Source organism: Paroedura picta, chromosome 5 (genome assembly GCF_049243985.1).
Source record: "Paroedura picta isolate Pp20150507F chromosome 5, Ppicta_v3.0, whole genome shotgun sequence".
Classification (NCBI taxonomy): domain Eukaryota; kingdom Metazoa; phylum Chordata; class Lepidosauria; order Squamata; family Gekkonidae; genus Paroedura; species Paroedura picta.
In genome coordinates, this window is record NC_135373.1 from 31,348,321 (window position 1) to 31,366,121 (window position 17,801).

General features: G+C 42.7%; 1 protein-coding gene across 2 annotated transcripts in view; it reads left to right on the top strand.

Annotated features, from left to right (window-relative positions):
• The first annotated feature begins 1,981 nt into the window (after positions 1–1,981).
• The window catches only part of KDM1A (lysine demethylase 1A), a 36,154-nt gene continuing 20,334 nt past the window's right edge, over positions 1,982–17,801 (top strand). The window contains exons 1-3 of one of the 2 annotated variants that reach the window (XM_077337090.1): positions 1,983–2,462; positions 5,909–6,074; positions 11,488–11,547. In XM_077337090.1, the coding sequence (XP_077193205.1) occupies positions 2,109–2,462; positions 5,909–6,074; positions 11,488–11,547 (580 nt within the window). In that variant the 5' untranslated portion in view covers positions 1,983–2,108. Of the gene's footprint in view, positions 2,463–5,908; positions 6,075–11,487; positions 11,548–17,801 lie in introns of both variants that reach the window. The other variant, XM_077337091.1, reaches the window with a different exon arrangement.

Below are 17,801 nucleotides of genomic sequence, written 5' to 3' on the forward strand. Positions count from 1 at the left end.
GGCACTGAGGCCCTGGAGGAGAATGCTACGGAGGAGGCAGCAGCGCTAGTGGAATGTGCTGTGATTTTCCCAGGCGGAACCCTGCTCTGGGACTCGTAGGCCCCAACTATACATTGCTTGACCCAGAACGCTATGGTTGAAGATGAAACATTTTTGCCCATGTTCTGTGTTGTGTGAAATGAACGGGGCACCTGAAAGGTGCCATCCTGTAGAGAAATCCTGCCTTGCGGACATCCAGCTTCTGCTGATCTTTCTAGTCTGGGTACTGTGGTCTGGAGTAGTATGAGGTTCACCTGGAACCGGTTGTTCCAGGTGAAAACATGATTTGACCTTGGAACCCATCCTCAATGTGACTGCATCCTTTTGAAAGGTACATAATTATTTTCTGGATGACAGTACTGCCAACACCAACACATGTCTGGCCTGAGTGATGGCCATCAGAAATGCTACTTTCCAGGACAGGAATTTAGGTTCCACCCTCTTGAGGGGCACAATGGAAGGCTTTGTGAAGGCTTTGAGCACCATGTGGGGAATCAGCTGGACAGGCGGATCCAGTTGTTTGGTCCCTTTTATGAAACGCCTGCAGACAGAATGTGATCTGTCCAGACCCAGGACTGCCTTGAGAGCAGCCATTTGCCTTCTCAGGGTACTGGCTTGAAGTCCGGGCTGTTGTCCTTTGAAGAGGAAGGCTATAATGTCTTTAGGGGATAGACAAAGTGGGTTGATTCCAGACCTGGTGACTCATGTGTAGAATGCTTTCCAAATGTGGTCGTATATTTGCCTGGCTGACGGTGTCCTGGCATGGATCATGATGTCTATCATCTCAGATGGAAAGCCTAACGTTTGTAGTGCATCCCAGTCAACTTTTAAGCAGTTAGTTGTAGCCATGCTGGATCTGGGTGTTGGATGGGCCCTTGGAGAAGAAGAGCCTCAAGTGCTGGTAGATGTCAACCTGCAGATACTGTTCTTTAGTGGCCTGTTCTTCCTTCCATGACTTTCTCTTCCTTAGCTCCTCCTGAAGTTCTCTGTTCATCCAAACAGGCTTCTTTAGCTCCCTTACCAAGTTTCCGTCTTGCTGGAATAATCAAGAGCTTGAGCGTGCCATAGCTCAGGGGTAGTCAGACTGCGGCCCTCCAGATGTCCATGGACTACAATTCCCAGGAGCCCCTGCCAGCACATGCTGGCAGGGGCTCCTGGGAATTGCGGTCCATGGACATCTGGAGGGCCGCAGTTTGACTACCCCTGCCTGAGCTCGTTTAAAGAGAGCCCACCCATTCCTGGCATCCCTAGCCTTTCAACATCGACTCTAAGGCTGATGGAGAATTGACACTTAAAAACACTCGTGCCTAGTTTATTATTAGTTTTATATTCCGCCTCCTCCCCTTTGTAATTCCTTGTTCGAGAAAAATTCTCAACTTGGTTTCTGTCCCTATCTGAGAAAGTTAGTAATTCCAGAAAGCTCCTACTGAAATATCGCGGTTAGTCTGAGGCGTGCCCATGGACTCCCAGCTGCATTATAAATTAGGCTACAAACTGCCAGTACATTGTGCTGCTGCTATAGCCTATTCCCACTGTCATGTAGGAAGTTCATAGTCTGAGGAAGAGTGCTTGCACTCGAAAGCTCACGCCCTGAATAAATTGTTGTTGTCCTTAAAGGTGCCACTGGACTGTGATTTTATTGTGCTACAGTCATCTGGACCAGTGGGCTATGCCCTTTAACTGGGTATGTTTTGTTGATGGGCAGGCCAGAAAATGGGGATTTATAATAATAATTTATAATAATTTTTTTAAAAGGCGACTGATCTCTGCACTATTAAAGGCGGACTCTCCTGCGGACAAAAGGCCCCCGCCCCGTTCCTCCCTTTCCCCGCCCCCTCATGTCTACGGCGTTCCAGAAGGGACACTCGACTTCCTTCTCCCAGGCGATTCGCCTTCCCCGCTAGGAGCGACGCTGCGCTACGGCGGCCGAGAAGGAGGCGGGCCGTGCGCGGCCTGGGCGGAGGGGCGGGGCTTGCGGAGCGTTCGGTGGCCTCGCGCGCCTTTGTCCGACTGACTGACTGACTGACTGACTTCCCCCCAGGTGCCGCCGCCGCCGCCGCTCTGAGGGGATGCTGGCCGCGGGGAAGAAGGCCGCAGTGGAGGCCCCGGTCGTCGTCGTCGGAGGCGGCGGCGGAGGGGGGGGAGGAGGAGGAGACGGCGCTGCCGAGGCCCCGGCCCCGCAGCCCCCGCCCCCTCCTCCCCCGCCGCCACCCCTCTCCGGCGCCTTGGCTTCCTCGGAGGGCGGCGCGGCGGCGGCGGCGGCGGCCTCGGAACGGACGCCCCGCAAGAAGGAGCCGGCGCGCGCCTCGCCCCCGGGCGGCCTCTCCGACCCGCCGTCCAGCGGGCCCGCCGTGGGCTCCGAGACCACCGGCATCGCCGAGACGCCCGAAGGCCGCCGCACCAGCCGCCGCAAGAGGGCCAAGGTGGGTGATGCGCCCCCGGGAGGGCCCTCTCTGGCGCCCTCTAGGGACCGTGGGCGGAAGGAGGGCGAGGGGCGCCCGAGGGTGGGCAGGGAGAGGGACGCGGCCCTAAGCATGCCCCCCCGTGCATTGCGGACAATAGCAACAATGCTAACTTTATTTATTATTAGGTTAGATATATATATTATATATAATTGCATATATTTATATACCGCTCTCCCTTGAGGATCGGGGCGGTTTTCGTGGAACGTGGGTAAGTGTAATGCAATTCAGCCAACAGCGTCGAATAAAACGACGGTAGCAGCAATGGGTTCAACAATCTCCCGATAGATGGTGGATTCCGATGGGTAGCCGTGTTGGTCTGAAGTCATGTAAGGAGCTCATAGTCTGACGAAGGGTGCTTGCACTTGAAAGCTTATGCCCTGAATAAATCTTTGTTGGTCTTAAAGGTGTCACTGGACTCTGATTTTATTCCAATAGCTGGTGGTAACAATATTAACCTGATTAGCTATAGTGTCATCAGTTGGTCAATTTGTTGGGAAGGGGTTTGGGGGGGCCCAGTGGATGGTTTTGGTTTGGTAGATCTCAACCAGATTCCTGGCAGAAGAGCTCCATTTGGCATATTGTCATTGTTATTTGTATTTAGGGGCCCCTCATAACTGAGTCCATAAACCATGGATCACTCAGATCGTGGATAAATCCAATTATGAAAGGTTTTTTTTTAAAGGAAGTTTTAACATTTGGTTGCATAAAAAGACGCCAAAGGTTGAGCAAATTGAAAATAAAATACAATGCTTTATTGTTTAGTTCACATAAATAGGATTAAAAACTTAAAACAAAAATATCATTCAAAGCTTATATTGTCATTTACAAGAATCTATGAAACGTTGCTAAGAGCCTCTTGTGGCGCAGAGTGGTAAGGCAGCAGTCATGCAGTCTGAAAGCTCTGCCCATGAGGTTGGGAGTTCAATCCCAGCAGCCGGCTCAAGGTTGACTCAGCCTTCCATCCTTCCGAGGTCGGTAAAATGAGGACCCAGCTTGCTGGGGGGTAAACGGTAATGATTGGGGAAGGCACTGGCAAACCACCCCGTATTGAGTCTGCCATGAAAACGCTGGAGGGTGTCACCCCAAGGGTCAGACATGACTCGGTGCTTGCACAGGGGATACCTTTACCTTTATGAAACGTTGCATGTGCAATTCTCATTCTCAATAATGGTTACATAGGCTATTGACCTAACATGTTTTGACCCAGAGAGTCTTCTTCAGTGGTCAAGTAAACAATACACATGCATAAACTCTTTCAGCATATTAACATACAATATATAATTAAGGCCCGGCAGATAGTGCGTGAGTACTGAAATGGATATTTTTCAAGAAGTTTCTAAAATAAAGACTAAAAATAAGTTAAATTCTCATTGTGTGTTCTCATGGGTTAACCACTTCCTGAAATATTTCTGACCTTAATGTGGCACACTATTATTTAATTAATGAACTTTATCCCATTGGTTTCTTTTACATAATGGTGGTTCTTGGCCACTATTGATTTCTGACTGTGAGCTCCAGATTCTTTGGGAATTGAATTATAATTATTGTTTGGGACTTCACTTCAGCACCTTCACTTAAATTTTATCTGGCCAAAGTGCTGTACTAAATAAACAAAAATGAAATTGGAGGGGTAGGATATAGTGAAGGACCAGACACAAAGCAAGTAATAGGGCACTGGGTGTATCAAACATTTGATATGGTGCATCAAATGTTACAGTATAATAAACAGACTTCCAAGGAGTCTTCAAACTTCAGTTAGTTCTTTAAGGTCCAGAATATTGAACAGATCCCAACACGTTCGCTGTGTGGCTTTATCAAGGGACATTAATTTAAATGTTTTCAACAGGAAACATCAATTTAGACAGTCTTAAAAGAGAGTAAGACTTATAACAATTCCATTAACTGCTACTCCTAGGCACAATGGAAAAATCATCCAGATTTATTTCAATTGAAGTCTAAGGACTTAAAAGGCACTTTGCTTCTGATGACACTGTTAGTATCCCAGTATTGACTATACACTCCTTCAGTACTCAGTGTAGTATAAAATCTCTGGCATTTGTGGCTCTTTTTCATTCTTTCTTCCTAGTGCTTGTCTGTCCATGAATGTTCCGGATTCCCATTTGACCTTCAGATTGTAGTGTTTTTCATATGGTAGAAGTGTGGGTCTGTGATGTGTATTCATGACAGAACTTAGTTTGATTGTCTCCTGTAAATCTGGACTGGTCTACGCTCAAAAATTTGCAATCGTCGGTGAATTGGGTTTCTGCCGTCCTTCCATCAAAACTGAAGATGGGATTCTTTGACTCAATCCAATTAGTTGTGATGCTAAATGCAAGTGCTTGTCTGAGGTTGATTTCTTGGCCAGTAGGGAAAACGTAGATTCTCAGCTTTCTTGAATCGGTATTTAAACCTGGAACACAGTAGCCTGTTAGGCTGACTATGATTCCTGTGCGGAGCTAACTTCTATAAATAATTAAGGTGGTATAGTAATTTTCTGTGTCTCCTAGCTGGCAGTTTTGTTCTGAATTAATCCCCATAGGCATTTGTAATCAGTGCTGAGGGTGATTCTCATAGTACACTTGTAGTGCCTTATAGTTTTTTTCAGAAATGGCTATCAAATATTTAAGTACCAGGAGAACCTGGTATGATTCTTTAACCAGACTTGTATTCTTTCCTCATGGAGCACAACATGGAATTTTGCTGTGCTTTAGGGAGAATCATTGTTAGAAGTGGCACGTGTTCTGTTTGGATACAGAATTCAGATTTTATTGACAATATAAAAACATTTGTTTTACATTAAGAGTAACTGCTTTCCCCTGATTAGCTGTTTTAGCAAAGAATTATCATATGGCTTAATTTGGATATTATGACACAGTTTACTAATTTGCCACAATTTGCTTTTGCCTTATATCTCTACAGTTCTGATGGTTGCTCATTTAGTCTGAGGAAGAGGGCATGCACTTGAAAGATCACTCCTTGAATAAATCTTTGTTGGTCTTATAGGTGCTATTGGACTCTATTTTTGTTGTGCTTTTCCCTGTGACCGTAATATGACTAACATTGGCAAAATCCGCTTCCTCCTGTCAATTAACTTACGGTGACCTCAATTCTTCTCTAAAAACCACATTTAAATTTGTTAGTGGGGCTTTGTCAGTGTTCAGTCTTGATTGTTCTCAGATTGTTACATGAAAAGAGCCTGCTGGATCAGACTAGTGGTCCATCCAGTCTAGCATCCTGTCTTACAGTTATTTTGGAGGGCCAGCAACAGGGCATAGAGAACAAGACTTCCCTGATGCTGCATTCTGGCACTGGCATTCAGAGCCCTAAAACTGACCCTAAATATGGAAGTTCCTTTTAGTTACTGTGCCAATGGTATAGACTTACTCTCCATGTTCTGTTTATAGGTGGAATACAGGGAAATGGACGAGAGCCTTGCTAACCTCTCTGAAGATGAGTATTATTCTGAAGAAGAAAGGAATGCAAAAGCAGAGAAAGAGAAGAAGCTGCCTCCTCCCCCTCCACCACCACCACCTGAAGAAGAGAATGAGAGTGAGCCAGAAGAACCATCTGGTGAGTAGAAGGCACCCAGCCAGCAGGGCAAAGTTGTTCTGTATCAAAGTGTGCATTCTCTTTTGAAGATAGTAGGGTGACACCCCCTCTTCCCAGCATGGAATAATATGTGCAATGGGCCACACGTGCAGCCTGTTGATGTGAGCCTGGAAAATGCCTTCTGTATGAGACATTTGGTCAGGCTTCTTTTAGGGCTTGACTGTACAGACTCCATTACTAGTTCTCTGATTATATCTGCTTTGCAAGTATTTCAGTCTTCATTCTGTCTGCATTCTATTTGAGAATATCTTGGGGAGCAGGTAATGAAATTCTCTGCTTTTTGCTATGCTGGATATACTTGCTTTTATTTTTTTATTTCATGCATTTATTGGTCTTCTGGACTCCTTCCTTCTCCGCAAGTATTTTAGCCATTTGGTCCTTGTAAACAAATTGGCTTCCTCTTGTATTTAACTCCTCTACACTCCTCTTCCTCGATTTGTTTTAAGTAAATGTGTTGCCCTTTTTATATAACAGTAAATAAAATCCAATAATAAAGTAGACTAGTTTTAGCATTTTTTCCAATTATTGACAACATTCAGTCGAGTGTGTCTTGCCAGCCCCTGACGAAGCAGGTTTCTGCTTTTAAAAAGTTAGTGAGAGTGAGGTGTAGACAGCAAGTTAGTAGCAAGTAATGAAAGCTGGTTTCTTCAGTCTTGGCAGCACTGTGACAACACACATTTCTACCTGTAAAACTAATTGAGATTATAGCCAGAGACTGTCAACATAGTGCTGTCTGCTCTTTTGACAAAATTAATCCATGCTGCATAATAAAGTTTCCTTGAAACTTCTGCAATGGTGTGGCTAGACTGTTGTATATAGCCTTAGAACAAATTAAGGTCCCAGTGTCTGAATTGGGGGAGAAGATGCCAGGTTTAGCTAAGGTACAGTTTGGTTTAAGGTAAAACATTTAAGTGTAATTGACTGGCATAGTTAGACTTCATACCCGAAAACACAACTGTCTGGCATTGATTCATTTATGAAGTCTTATTACTGTTTCATGTATTAACTTACCCCCATGCTTAATCCCCTACTGAACTGCCTTTTTGTTGGGGAGGGGTTGTCAGTGAGATGCCTGCCTGCTACAAAAATGTGAGTGGTGACTTTTTGTTAATTGGTAGCCTTACCATGAATTCATAGTATTTTACCTCTATCAATAAGAGCTTAGTAACATACTCTTCCTCATCTGATTTCTTAACTAGCTGTTTCATATACAGTGGTCTATTGATGTTGTCTCTTACTGCTCTGATCCTGGCAGCATTTAGAATCTGCCTGAATACTTGGGTATCAAATAGTTTAACTGTCTCAGGAACATATTGGCCAACAAAGGACTAATAAAATACTGAGATGGCCTTCCAAATGCTCATCAGTACTCTTGCAGCAGTGTTCAAGTGCACCTTCCAAAAAGGCTTGCTTAAAAAATAACTTCTGGATATTTGAAATGTTTCAATTGCTCCTTGGATTGGCCTTCTACTGACCACTTGTACTTTTTATTACATTTATATTTATTAAGTTACATTTAATTGTGCATTAAGAAGTGGGGGGAAGATACATGCTTGTACATCTCCCACTGGCAATGAAAGTTGACTTGTGCAAAGATAATGGAAATTCAAGATGTACTGTTGTGGAAGGCAATACATCTCTTCTGTTGAGCCTTCAGTATGTGTCAGCCTTCAGAAGGCAAGGGTGTTTGTTAGATGTCCTTGTATCTTACAATCTCAGAATAGGACCCTGTATGACCAGCTAACTTGTATATTGCATTGTACACTCATCTGAACGTTCTAGAGAGAAGATGAGGCAGTACATGAGCATGTCATTTGTGCTAGTTACACCTGTAGTTTAAAATTATGCAAGCTTCTTATTAGAGTTTGCTGAAAAAGGTGGCAAAGCATATTAGTGATTGGATGTCCCGTTGCAGCTGTACTACAGTTATTTCTACAAACTGTAAGTAGGAAACACTTGTCAATACCAAGATAAGATGTTCATTATGAATATTAACATGTCACTTTTATCTAGATTGAGAAAGATGAAATCTCCAACTGTTGGAAACCTTTTCATAATCTTTTGCTGTCAGCTCATCTATCAACATAAATATATTCTTTCAGTTTACCTGTCAACATAAATACTTACTGGAACACATGCATGTTCCCCTCTTTTAGGGCTCAGAGAGTTCAGTTGTTTCTTCCATTGTTTGCTTGGCTGTGCCTCCTCGTCCTTATTCCATCTTAGACATGCTTCAGCTTTAAGCACTAACATGCTGCTTGCCAAGTCACCCACCCATGGTCTTTCGTGAACTTCTATTTAGAATGTTTAAGGTTATATCCTTCATCCTCGCCCAATAGATGATCGGTTTATTGATCAGTCTGAAATGGTAGTCCCTTCATCTGTGCTGCTTTTGATAGTGCAGTGGGGATTTCATTTTGGCTATGCTGTCATGGATGACAGGACAATAAGATCCTGAAAGCTCTGGCCACTCCCAGCACTCTGCTTCTACAAGGAAGGCAAGAAGTAGGTGAGTCAGATATGTATATGGGACATAATTATGCTTTGTTAAGTAAAGTGTATAAACATTTCTGAATAAAACGTTTATATCTCACAATTGTGTTCCTGTGATTTTTGTGTGTGTGTTGTTGCTAGTGTATCAGAAATAAGAGCTTAAAATTCAGTACAGAACAATTAAATAGTTGACAATGTTGGCAGCTTCTTAGGCCCATAAGTATTTATGGGAGCAGTAGATTAAAGAGAGTGCAAACGTCCTTTTTAGTTGTTGTCAGAAAGGCGTTTTAAGCTTGCAGGAGCATATATATATGGAAAATGAACACTGATGTTTTGGATTTAGTAGTACAAATGGATTCTTATTAGAAGGTGAAGAGCCAGATTAGTTTAGTGGTTATATTGCTGGTCTAGGAATTGCAGAGTCAGTACTGTGAAACTAATTCGGGTCCAGTGTAGATACCATGCCTCCATAGAACAGCACTTGCAAATCCATGATTTGCATGTTCTTTCTCTTCATAGAGTGGTTTTCCCTTACCCTTCTTTTCTTAACCCTAGCCATGGTTTTGTATTATGTATGCAAACAACACAAGCCAAGGCACTGTACTTCCTCAAAGTAGAAATTGGAAAGAAGGCATTGAAGGAAGTTTGCAAACTTATACCTGTAAACCTGGCTTGTACTGGTTTGTGTGTAATTTTGTATGCAAAATTGTCATTAATGTGGGAGGGGGGGCAATACAGGGACACTCACTACATCTGCACTGGATTTGGAGCATCGTGAGCTAGTAATTAGTTTAATTCTCTTGACAGTATCAATATGAGGAGGAAATGGTAGAGGGGCACAAATGGGATAAAGAGATTTAATTGTTTTACAAAAGTAAGCATGCATTTAAAGCTGTCCCTTGGGTTCAACAACTGCTGGCAAATTTTCTCTTTGGATTTGTCGCTGTATCTTAGGCAAAGCCATTTAAAAATCAACAACAGAGGACTTGATAGGTACACATATTGATAGTTGGTTGTGCTTTGAGGAATTCACTTCCACTTTTGCAGAAAATAGATAATTTCATACTTTTCTCAGAACTTTGTTTTGTGTGGGAGGAGCAGAGGTGGATGTGTCAAAATTTTAGGTGGCAGTGGTACTTTAAAAGTATGGGAAATTACAATGTGCATAGCGTGCTAGTTCACATTTCCATAGCGGAAAGGAATTTTCTACATCAGGGGTAGTCAACCTGTGGTCCTCCAGATGTCCATGGACTACAATTCCCATGGGCCCCTGCCAGCGTTTGCCACAGGTTGACTACCCCTGTTATACACTATCTCCTGTGATCAGTTTTTCCATTTGGTATCAATAGTGGGCAACTATTTTAGCTGAGGAATCAAGTTCAGTAATCAATGGGGCTGGGAGCCAAGTACCTCCAGGTTTCCTCCTGTCTTCTGTGCCTGTGCCCTTGCATTCATCCTTCTGTGCATCCAACTGTTTGCTTCTCTTGCCTGTACCTGCTTCCATCGTGGTACATCACAGCATGCGCATGTGGAGCTTTTCTTCCTGTCCTTAACAAACAAACAAACAAAAAAGGCAAAATGAAAACTGGGGTGATCGTCTGATAGCCCTACCATGCAATGTCTCTTCCAGAAAATCCAAATGCCCAAAGTAAGCATGCCCGTATGTCCCCTCTAGATTTTCCTCTGGTCTTTGGAAAGAAGACAGAGGCATGATTGAAATAAGTGGCAGCTACATTGGCCTGAGTAGTATCACTGAAAATTGTCTTGCCTAGTAGATGTTCCTGGACTACGGTATACTAACCACATAAAGAATAAACTTCATTTCTTAAGCGCATTTTTCTCTGTGTGAAAAAGAAAAGTTTGCTCTCACAGAATTTAGATAATAAGTTCTTAGCTATTATACCTTATTGTCTTTCATTGCAGCAAAACGTACCAGTGTGCTTTGCTGTTCAGAATAGTTTGTTAGTGGATACTGTCATGAGATGCTGTCAAAGGCCTAGAAGGTCCTTCTGCACTTAGCGGCTCCAAAGGAGCCTTGATTGATGTACTTGCAGACTACGGAAGAGTAGCTGAAGGTCATCAGCATGTTTTTAACCCTTTTCCTTTTGGAAATTATGTGTACTCAGAAGCAGAATGCATCTTCTTAGTTGCTGCACTCTATAATACTGTGTGCTCACTAGTTGGTTCTTAGCAGGAAGGTCAGCTTCTTAAAAGCTGTAGAATTGTTTTGTTGAGTTGTGTGTTTGTCACACTTGCATCTCTGAATTTGTTAGCAACAAAACTAGCGATGCATGGGTAAATAGCTGCACATTCAGCTGACACTTACTTTGACACTGGTTTGCTGGAAAGGTACACACAGCTTCAGTGACCTCCGAGCATTAAAGGCAAAAACATTTCCTAGTTTAGTAGTAGAGAGGGAAGAGAGTATCAGGCTCCCCCCCCCCCCTTCAGAATGGTTGATGACTGTGAGGAAGGCCTTACCAAGAACATAAAATCCTTGGTGTTTAAAACCCTTGGTTAGACGACTGAAATACATACTCTTCCTATTGGTACCAGGAAGCGTACTCTTCATTTTGCTCTAATCTGCTATTAAATGGATTATTAGAATTAACCTGCCAAGTGCAATACTGTGTGCATCTATTTTTTTCCCCCATGAACAGTCTGACAAAGGGTTCCAACAGCAAGGATGAAGCATTAGAAGACTGCAAAAGTGTGGCGCCCTTGACACAGATTCCACACCATGGAATTCAGACAATGTTTTTTCCCCCCTTTCTAGTTGGTGAACTACTAAACCCCAATCGCCAACTATCAGGCCTTGATATCCTCAAATGACTTTAACTTATGGAGTAAGGTCCCTGAGATTTCCTCTTTCCTTCCACAGGGCAAGCAGGAGGACTTCAAGACGACAGTTCTGGAGGGTATGGAGACTGCCAAGCATCAGGTGAGGGTGGTGTTTGATGCTTGCCACTTAGTCAGAGCCCCCAATCAGGGATAGATGCTTGCAAGTGGGTGTGGGTGGCCAGGCATTAGTACGAGGGGCAGAAGCTCTGTACTTGTCCACTGCACAAGGGAGGGATAACTTGATGTTGTAGCTGGAGAACCTACTTGGAAATACTTCAGGCATATTTCAGAGCCCTCTGCTCTTCCCAGCACTGAGAAATCCCAGCATTCAGAAATCAAAATGGCAGCTAGCCTCCCTCATCAGAGCCACAGGGTCTTTTCCATTGCATAGGAGTGGTATCAAAGGGGGATGCCCTGGTTTTTAGATAATTGCCCCGTGTTTTGTTAGAATTAGTTGCAAATAGCTTCTGTCTCAAGGTGTGTTCTGCAGTTTCAGTTTGGCTTCTTTTTGACGGCTTATTTAAGATTGCAGTCATAATAGTCAAACAATCCCATTCAAGGTTGGCATTTAATCCAGTTTTGTTTTGTATTTGAGGGGCTGTAATTCCCAAGAGCCCCTTATACATGATTAGGTATGGGGTTGAGGCTTGTTTGAAATAGTAGAGCCTACGTATGTTGATTACCAGAGCTAATAACACTTCCAGGTACTGTAGATTTCCGGGGATGCAGGATTTCCACCCAGGTTTCTTCTCGAATGTATCTGCGAATCAGTATATGTTTTATCACATGTTTAATTTATGGAAGATGTGCTTTACTTGTTTGAGTGAATGGCTGATTGGATGCATTTAAGGGAACAAACATGTTAAAGGCTTGTCCTGAAATTTCCTGTGTTCTATGGAGAGGTCCCTGAAGGCTGTATAATAATGGCTTTTGAAACTAGGTGGGATGAACTTTTCTTTCTGGCATTCTGATCTGAGGCCCAAGAAACTGACTATCAAGCATTATTTTTCCCCAGTAGTTCCAATAGAAGTGGGTCAATGCCACTGTTGTGTCAGCCTCTTCCTTGTCCAGGCTTGAGTCTTCCCCTAGGGAAACCAACTTTGTTTTGAACCTAGGAGGCCTCGTTTCCTCTCTTTCCATGTGATCTGCTTGTCTTTCATAGTTGAGGATAGGCTATCATTCTGTATATGTTACTTATAGGAGGCTCAGACTTAATCTTGACTTCGTGGGGATTGCTATGATTTGAGAACTGCTATTTTAAATAAAACACTTGAAAGCTGTAGTAGTTTAAGTCAGATTATATTTAACTTCCTTCTCTGTAGGATTCGGTAGGATTTGCATGCTTAGTCGCAATGTAAAAGCCCTTCCTTGTGTTCTTACATGTGAAAACATAGTTTTGTAGTAGAAAACAACAGGAGTCCAGTAACGCCCTAAAGACTAACAAAATTTGTGGCAGAGCATGAGCTTTATCCCACCACAGAAACAAACTAAAATAAGAATTGATTAAAGTTGAGAGAAATTATAGAAAGAATTCATATCAGAAATGGCACCACCTCGTAGACCTAGACTATGTCATTGAGGTGAAGGAGAGGAATCAGGGTCTGAGGAGAATCCTATCCAGGAGTTAAGAAATAATGAGAATGAAAACTGTTGGCAGAATAGAATCTGAAAAAGAAAAAGCTCAAATTGAAGTGGAGCAGGAACAAGTACAGTCAGCTGAAATCCAGGCAGAAGCAGAGAAAGCCAGGATTGAAAAAGAACAACAACTAGAATTAGCCAAGCTTGAGAAAGAAATAGCTGCTATGGCACAACAAGAGCGGGAAGCAGAGAGGGAATATGAAAAATTAATGTGTAATATGAAATTCAGCTAAGGGCACAGTGACCAGTACCATGAGGGTGGGAGAATTACCTCAGTGTAACAAAAGACAAACAAGAAAAGGGTAACTGGAATGGGAAGACTAAATTTTTTCTTACAAATCAGATGTTTTATAATTTAGAGAAGTTCTTATTTACAGGCTTTGAGGGGTTTTTTTTTCTTTTAATCTTTTAATCTTTTTGTGTTCCACTGAACCCCTAGCTTCTAGAAGGTGGGCACTCTTAAGTCATTACCACCACTTTCTCCCTTCCTAGAAGTACCAGTATCTCACTGACTACTGAGGAGTCTGAAGCACTTTCTCACAGATCTGAGAAAATCTCCACAACTGATTTCCCCCTTTTTAACTGAGCATGAATCCTTCTTTAAAGAGAGAAGTCCAATTTGGCCTGAATTGGGAGTATAACCTCACTGCCCAAATTCCCTCTGTCAGATATCTGCCCCAGTTCTCCAGACACTTGGTAAATTAGCTTTTAGCCTAAGTTGATGCTTTATAATTAAAGCTTCTCCTCAGAGCAGATGTTCAGCTAAGCACCAACAGATACTGTCAGATTGTACTTTCTCTTCAGTGCCCAGCTACTGCTGTCCATCACATAGGTCTGCATCCTTTATAAATTACTTATTCCTATAATCCTGTCTCTTCCTTGGAATCTTTACTAGTTTACAGATGAGGATGGCATATTTGAATGCTCATTTATATGAAAGGGAGCCTCTCTGCAGATTAAACAATAAGCTTTTCAGGAAGAGAAGGCAATTCCTCCCTTATATATTGGTTTTCTGTTGTTTGGGAGTTTCAGATATGCATGAGGTTTCAAATGTAAGCATCGCTACCTTTGTTAAGTGGCACATTCTTGCAAAGGCTGTATGTACTTCATGATGTTGGCTACAGAAACCCAAGAGAAACAGGCTTCTTTAAAAACCTTAGCACTGACATCATTAGAATAGGCCTATGTAAACATAAATCTGTCTGGGCTCCAGGTGGCAAGGTGCTTTAACCTGAAACTTACAAAGTGGTTGTATGCAATTTTTATGTAATACATGAGCTCAGATCATATCTTCCTAGAAATATCTAGTGTCCTGGATGGGTGCTTAATCTTGGTTCGACAGGAGCCCATTGAGTAATCTGGAAGTATCTAACTCTGCAGTGTTACAGTGGTAGACGTGGACTGGAATGAGAGGGAGACCATTGGGAAGAAACTCTGTGGGTCATGGCTAAAATCTATTTTTTAAACTTTATTTAGCATTGGAAAGATAGAAGCTTGCAAGGATGCTTTATATTCTACAGTGCAAGATCCCAAAGATTTGAGGCATTCTTGTAACAACCCAATTAACATTTCAACTGGGACAATAAGTTAAGGCGATCTAGATATTTGTGAGCCTAGAATCAGAGTTGGAAGGGATCTCCAGGGTCATCTAATCCAACATCCTGCACAGTGCAGGAACTCACAACTACTTGCCTACCCACAGTGACTCCAGTTTCATGACCAAATGAACCCTGTCCCACCCTCCACCCCCCAAAAAAAATCTCCAGAGTCCAGCCTGGCCTGGAGGAAATTTCACCTACCATCCCACAGTGGTGATCAGCAGTTCCCTGGGTATGCAAGGAAGGGCCACAAGAAACAAGCACTGGCACATCTCTTCCTGCCCACCCACTCACAATCTGCCTAAGTTCATAAAATCATCATTTCTGTCATCTAGCCTCTGCTTAAAAATTTCCAAAGGAGAACCCACCACCTCCCGAGGAAGTCTGTTCTACTGAGGAACTGCTCTAATCATCAGGAACTTCTTCCAGATGTTTAACCAAAAATTCTTTTGAATTAATTACAACCCATTGGTTCTAGTCTGACTCTCTGGGGCAACAGAAAACAACTGCTCCATCTTCTGTATGACGGCCCTTCAAGTATCATATCACCTCTTAGTCGTCTTCTCTCCAGGCTAAACAGACAAAGCTCCCTCAACCTTTCCTCATACTACTTGGTCTCCAAACCCCACACAATCTTCATAGCCCTCCTCCGGACACGCTCCAGTTTCTCTACATCTTTCTTCAGTTGTGGTGCCTAATTTAATTTAAAATGCTACTTTTATATTTACAAGAAGAAAGATCCGGAAATGTTCAATTCCAAGTGCCAATCTCTGTCCTTTGTTATAGTGAAAATGATCAAACCAAAGTGAGGCTCTGGAGTATACACTAATTTTCAATGTCACAACACCTTCATCACTGGTACACTGTCAAGAATGAAATTAATGAATTAATAAATTGTCAGCAAATGGTTGTTAAAACAAATCACCCCTGATACATTAACATACTTTTAAACATGTCATATAGAATGCATTTCTTGCAGCATTCCAAGTATATTCTACTCTAAAGTGAAAATAGTACAGTCAGTATGATACAATCATCCATGAAATGGAATATATATATATATATATATATATATGAATAATTGAGTAAATAAGAATAATATGCCTTCTAGTATTAATTAGGCAAGCTGCTCACATTATTGGAGGCCCTTGCGTGGTTAGATCAGGTCTCAACTGAAAAGTCCCTTTAGTCTAAAGAATAGATTGCACGGCTGTAGCAGGTGTGGCACAGCTGAAAGAAATTAGCGATCTCTTAAAGGGCCATCGAATGAATCACTATCCAACTAATTATCATCAAATTAACATATAAAATCATAAAAAAAACATGAAAGGTCCCAGGAGACACTTAAACCATTAGGTACGATACTATCAAATGCATGAATGAAAAAAACATTCTCTTTGCAAAAACCTGCCGTGTATATCATTTCTCTGGTGATGGAGATCTTTACTGACATGAGCCCGTCTCCTCTTCAGAAGGCTCCCTGAGTCACAACTCTGCAGGCATGTTCTTTTGTCCACGGTGTCATTAATGGCATGTGCAGAGGCATAGGAAGCTTCTCTCTCAGAAATTCAGCTACATTAGTATTTGAGCCGTGGTCCTGCATCTCTTTCCCCATGCTGCAGCCATCAGCGTGGAAGCTGTTGTGTTGCATAATGGAGGGGAGGGCCTTATTTTTCTGTAGCACTTATAATTCAGCCATTTCGCTTGATGGATCTCCATTTCAAATGCCTGTAGAGCAGGGGTGGTCAGCCTGTGGTCCTCCAGATGTCCATGGACTACAATTCCCATGAGCCCCTTACAGCAAATGCTGGCAGGGGCTCATGGGAATTGTAGTCCATGGACATCTGGAGGACCACAGGTTGACTACCCCTGCTGTAGAGCTTGCAGACTGAAATGACATGTTTGGTTTCTTGTGTGACATTAATGAACTTTCAGGTTGAAGCTGATACATTTGACTTGGGGTGGGGGCTATCTCCCTTTCTCTTGATATACAGGCATTAATTATACTATACTACGTTATATAGTTATATTATGCTTAAAGTGGCTTTGAAATAGATAAGCTTCCATTTTAGTAAATTCTTTCCCAAGTAAGAATGTGGGGTTAATTGCTTAGGAACAGTTCTCCGCAAGGAGGGTATGCTTGGCTCCCTCGGCGTTGATCTTCAGGTGGAATTGAAAGTTGTTTTATTTGGGATTTCATTTTGATTGATTTAGTTTTTATTCTTGCCAGTCCTAATCAGGGTTCTTAAACTGATTTTTATGGGTGCTTTAGTTGTTATTTTATAGTGTTCTTAAGCCAGTTTAATCTGGATTGGCCTCGTCAGATCACTCCTTAGGAACAAGTTCTATTTCTAATATTGTTGGTGAAAACCTACACCAAAGATTGCTGTAGTGGTTAAAAGCAGCAAGCTGGGTTTGATTCCCTGCTCCCCCACATGCAGCCAGTTGGGTGATCTTGGGCTCCCCACAGCACTGATAAAGCTGTTGTGACAGCAGTAATATCAGTGCTCTCTCAGCCTCACCTCCCTCACAGGGTCTCTGTTTTGGGGAGAGGAAAGAGAAGAGGATTGTAAGCCACTTTGAGACTCCTGGTAGAGAAAAGCGGCATATAAGAACCAACTCTTCTTTATTGTTGTTTCTGACAATATTTATATGCACCTTTATATAGATAACACAAGAGCCTCTTGTGGCGCAGAGTGGTAAGGCAGCCGTCTGAAAACTTTGCCCATGAGGCTGGGAGTTCTATCCCAGCAGCCGGCTCAAGGTTGACTCAGCCTTCCATCCTTCTGAGGTCGGTAAAATGAGTACCCAGCTTGCTGCTGGGGGGTAAACGGTAATGACTGGGGAAGGCACTGGCAAACCACCCCGTATTGAGTCTGCCATGAAAACGCTAGAGGGCGTCACCCCAAGGGTCAGACATGACTCGGTGCTTGCACAGGGGATACCTTTACCTTTACCTTTATAGATAACACACACACACACACACACACACACACACACACATATATATATATATAGTCTGGAATTTAAGCACTTCCATGTGTTTCAGTGATTGTTGGAACAGCATGTGCACTGTCCTTGGTGCAAGTTTAAGCATGTACATAAGTATTTGTAGGAT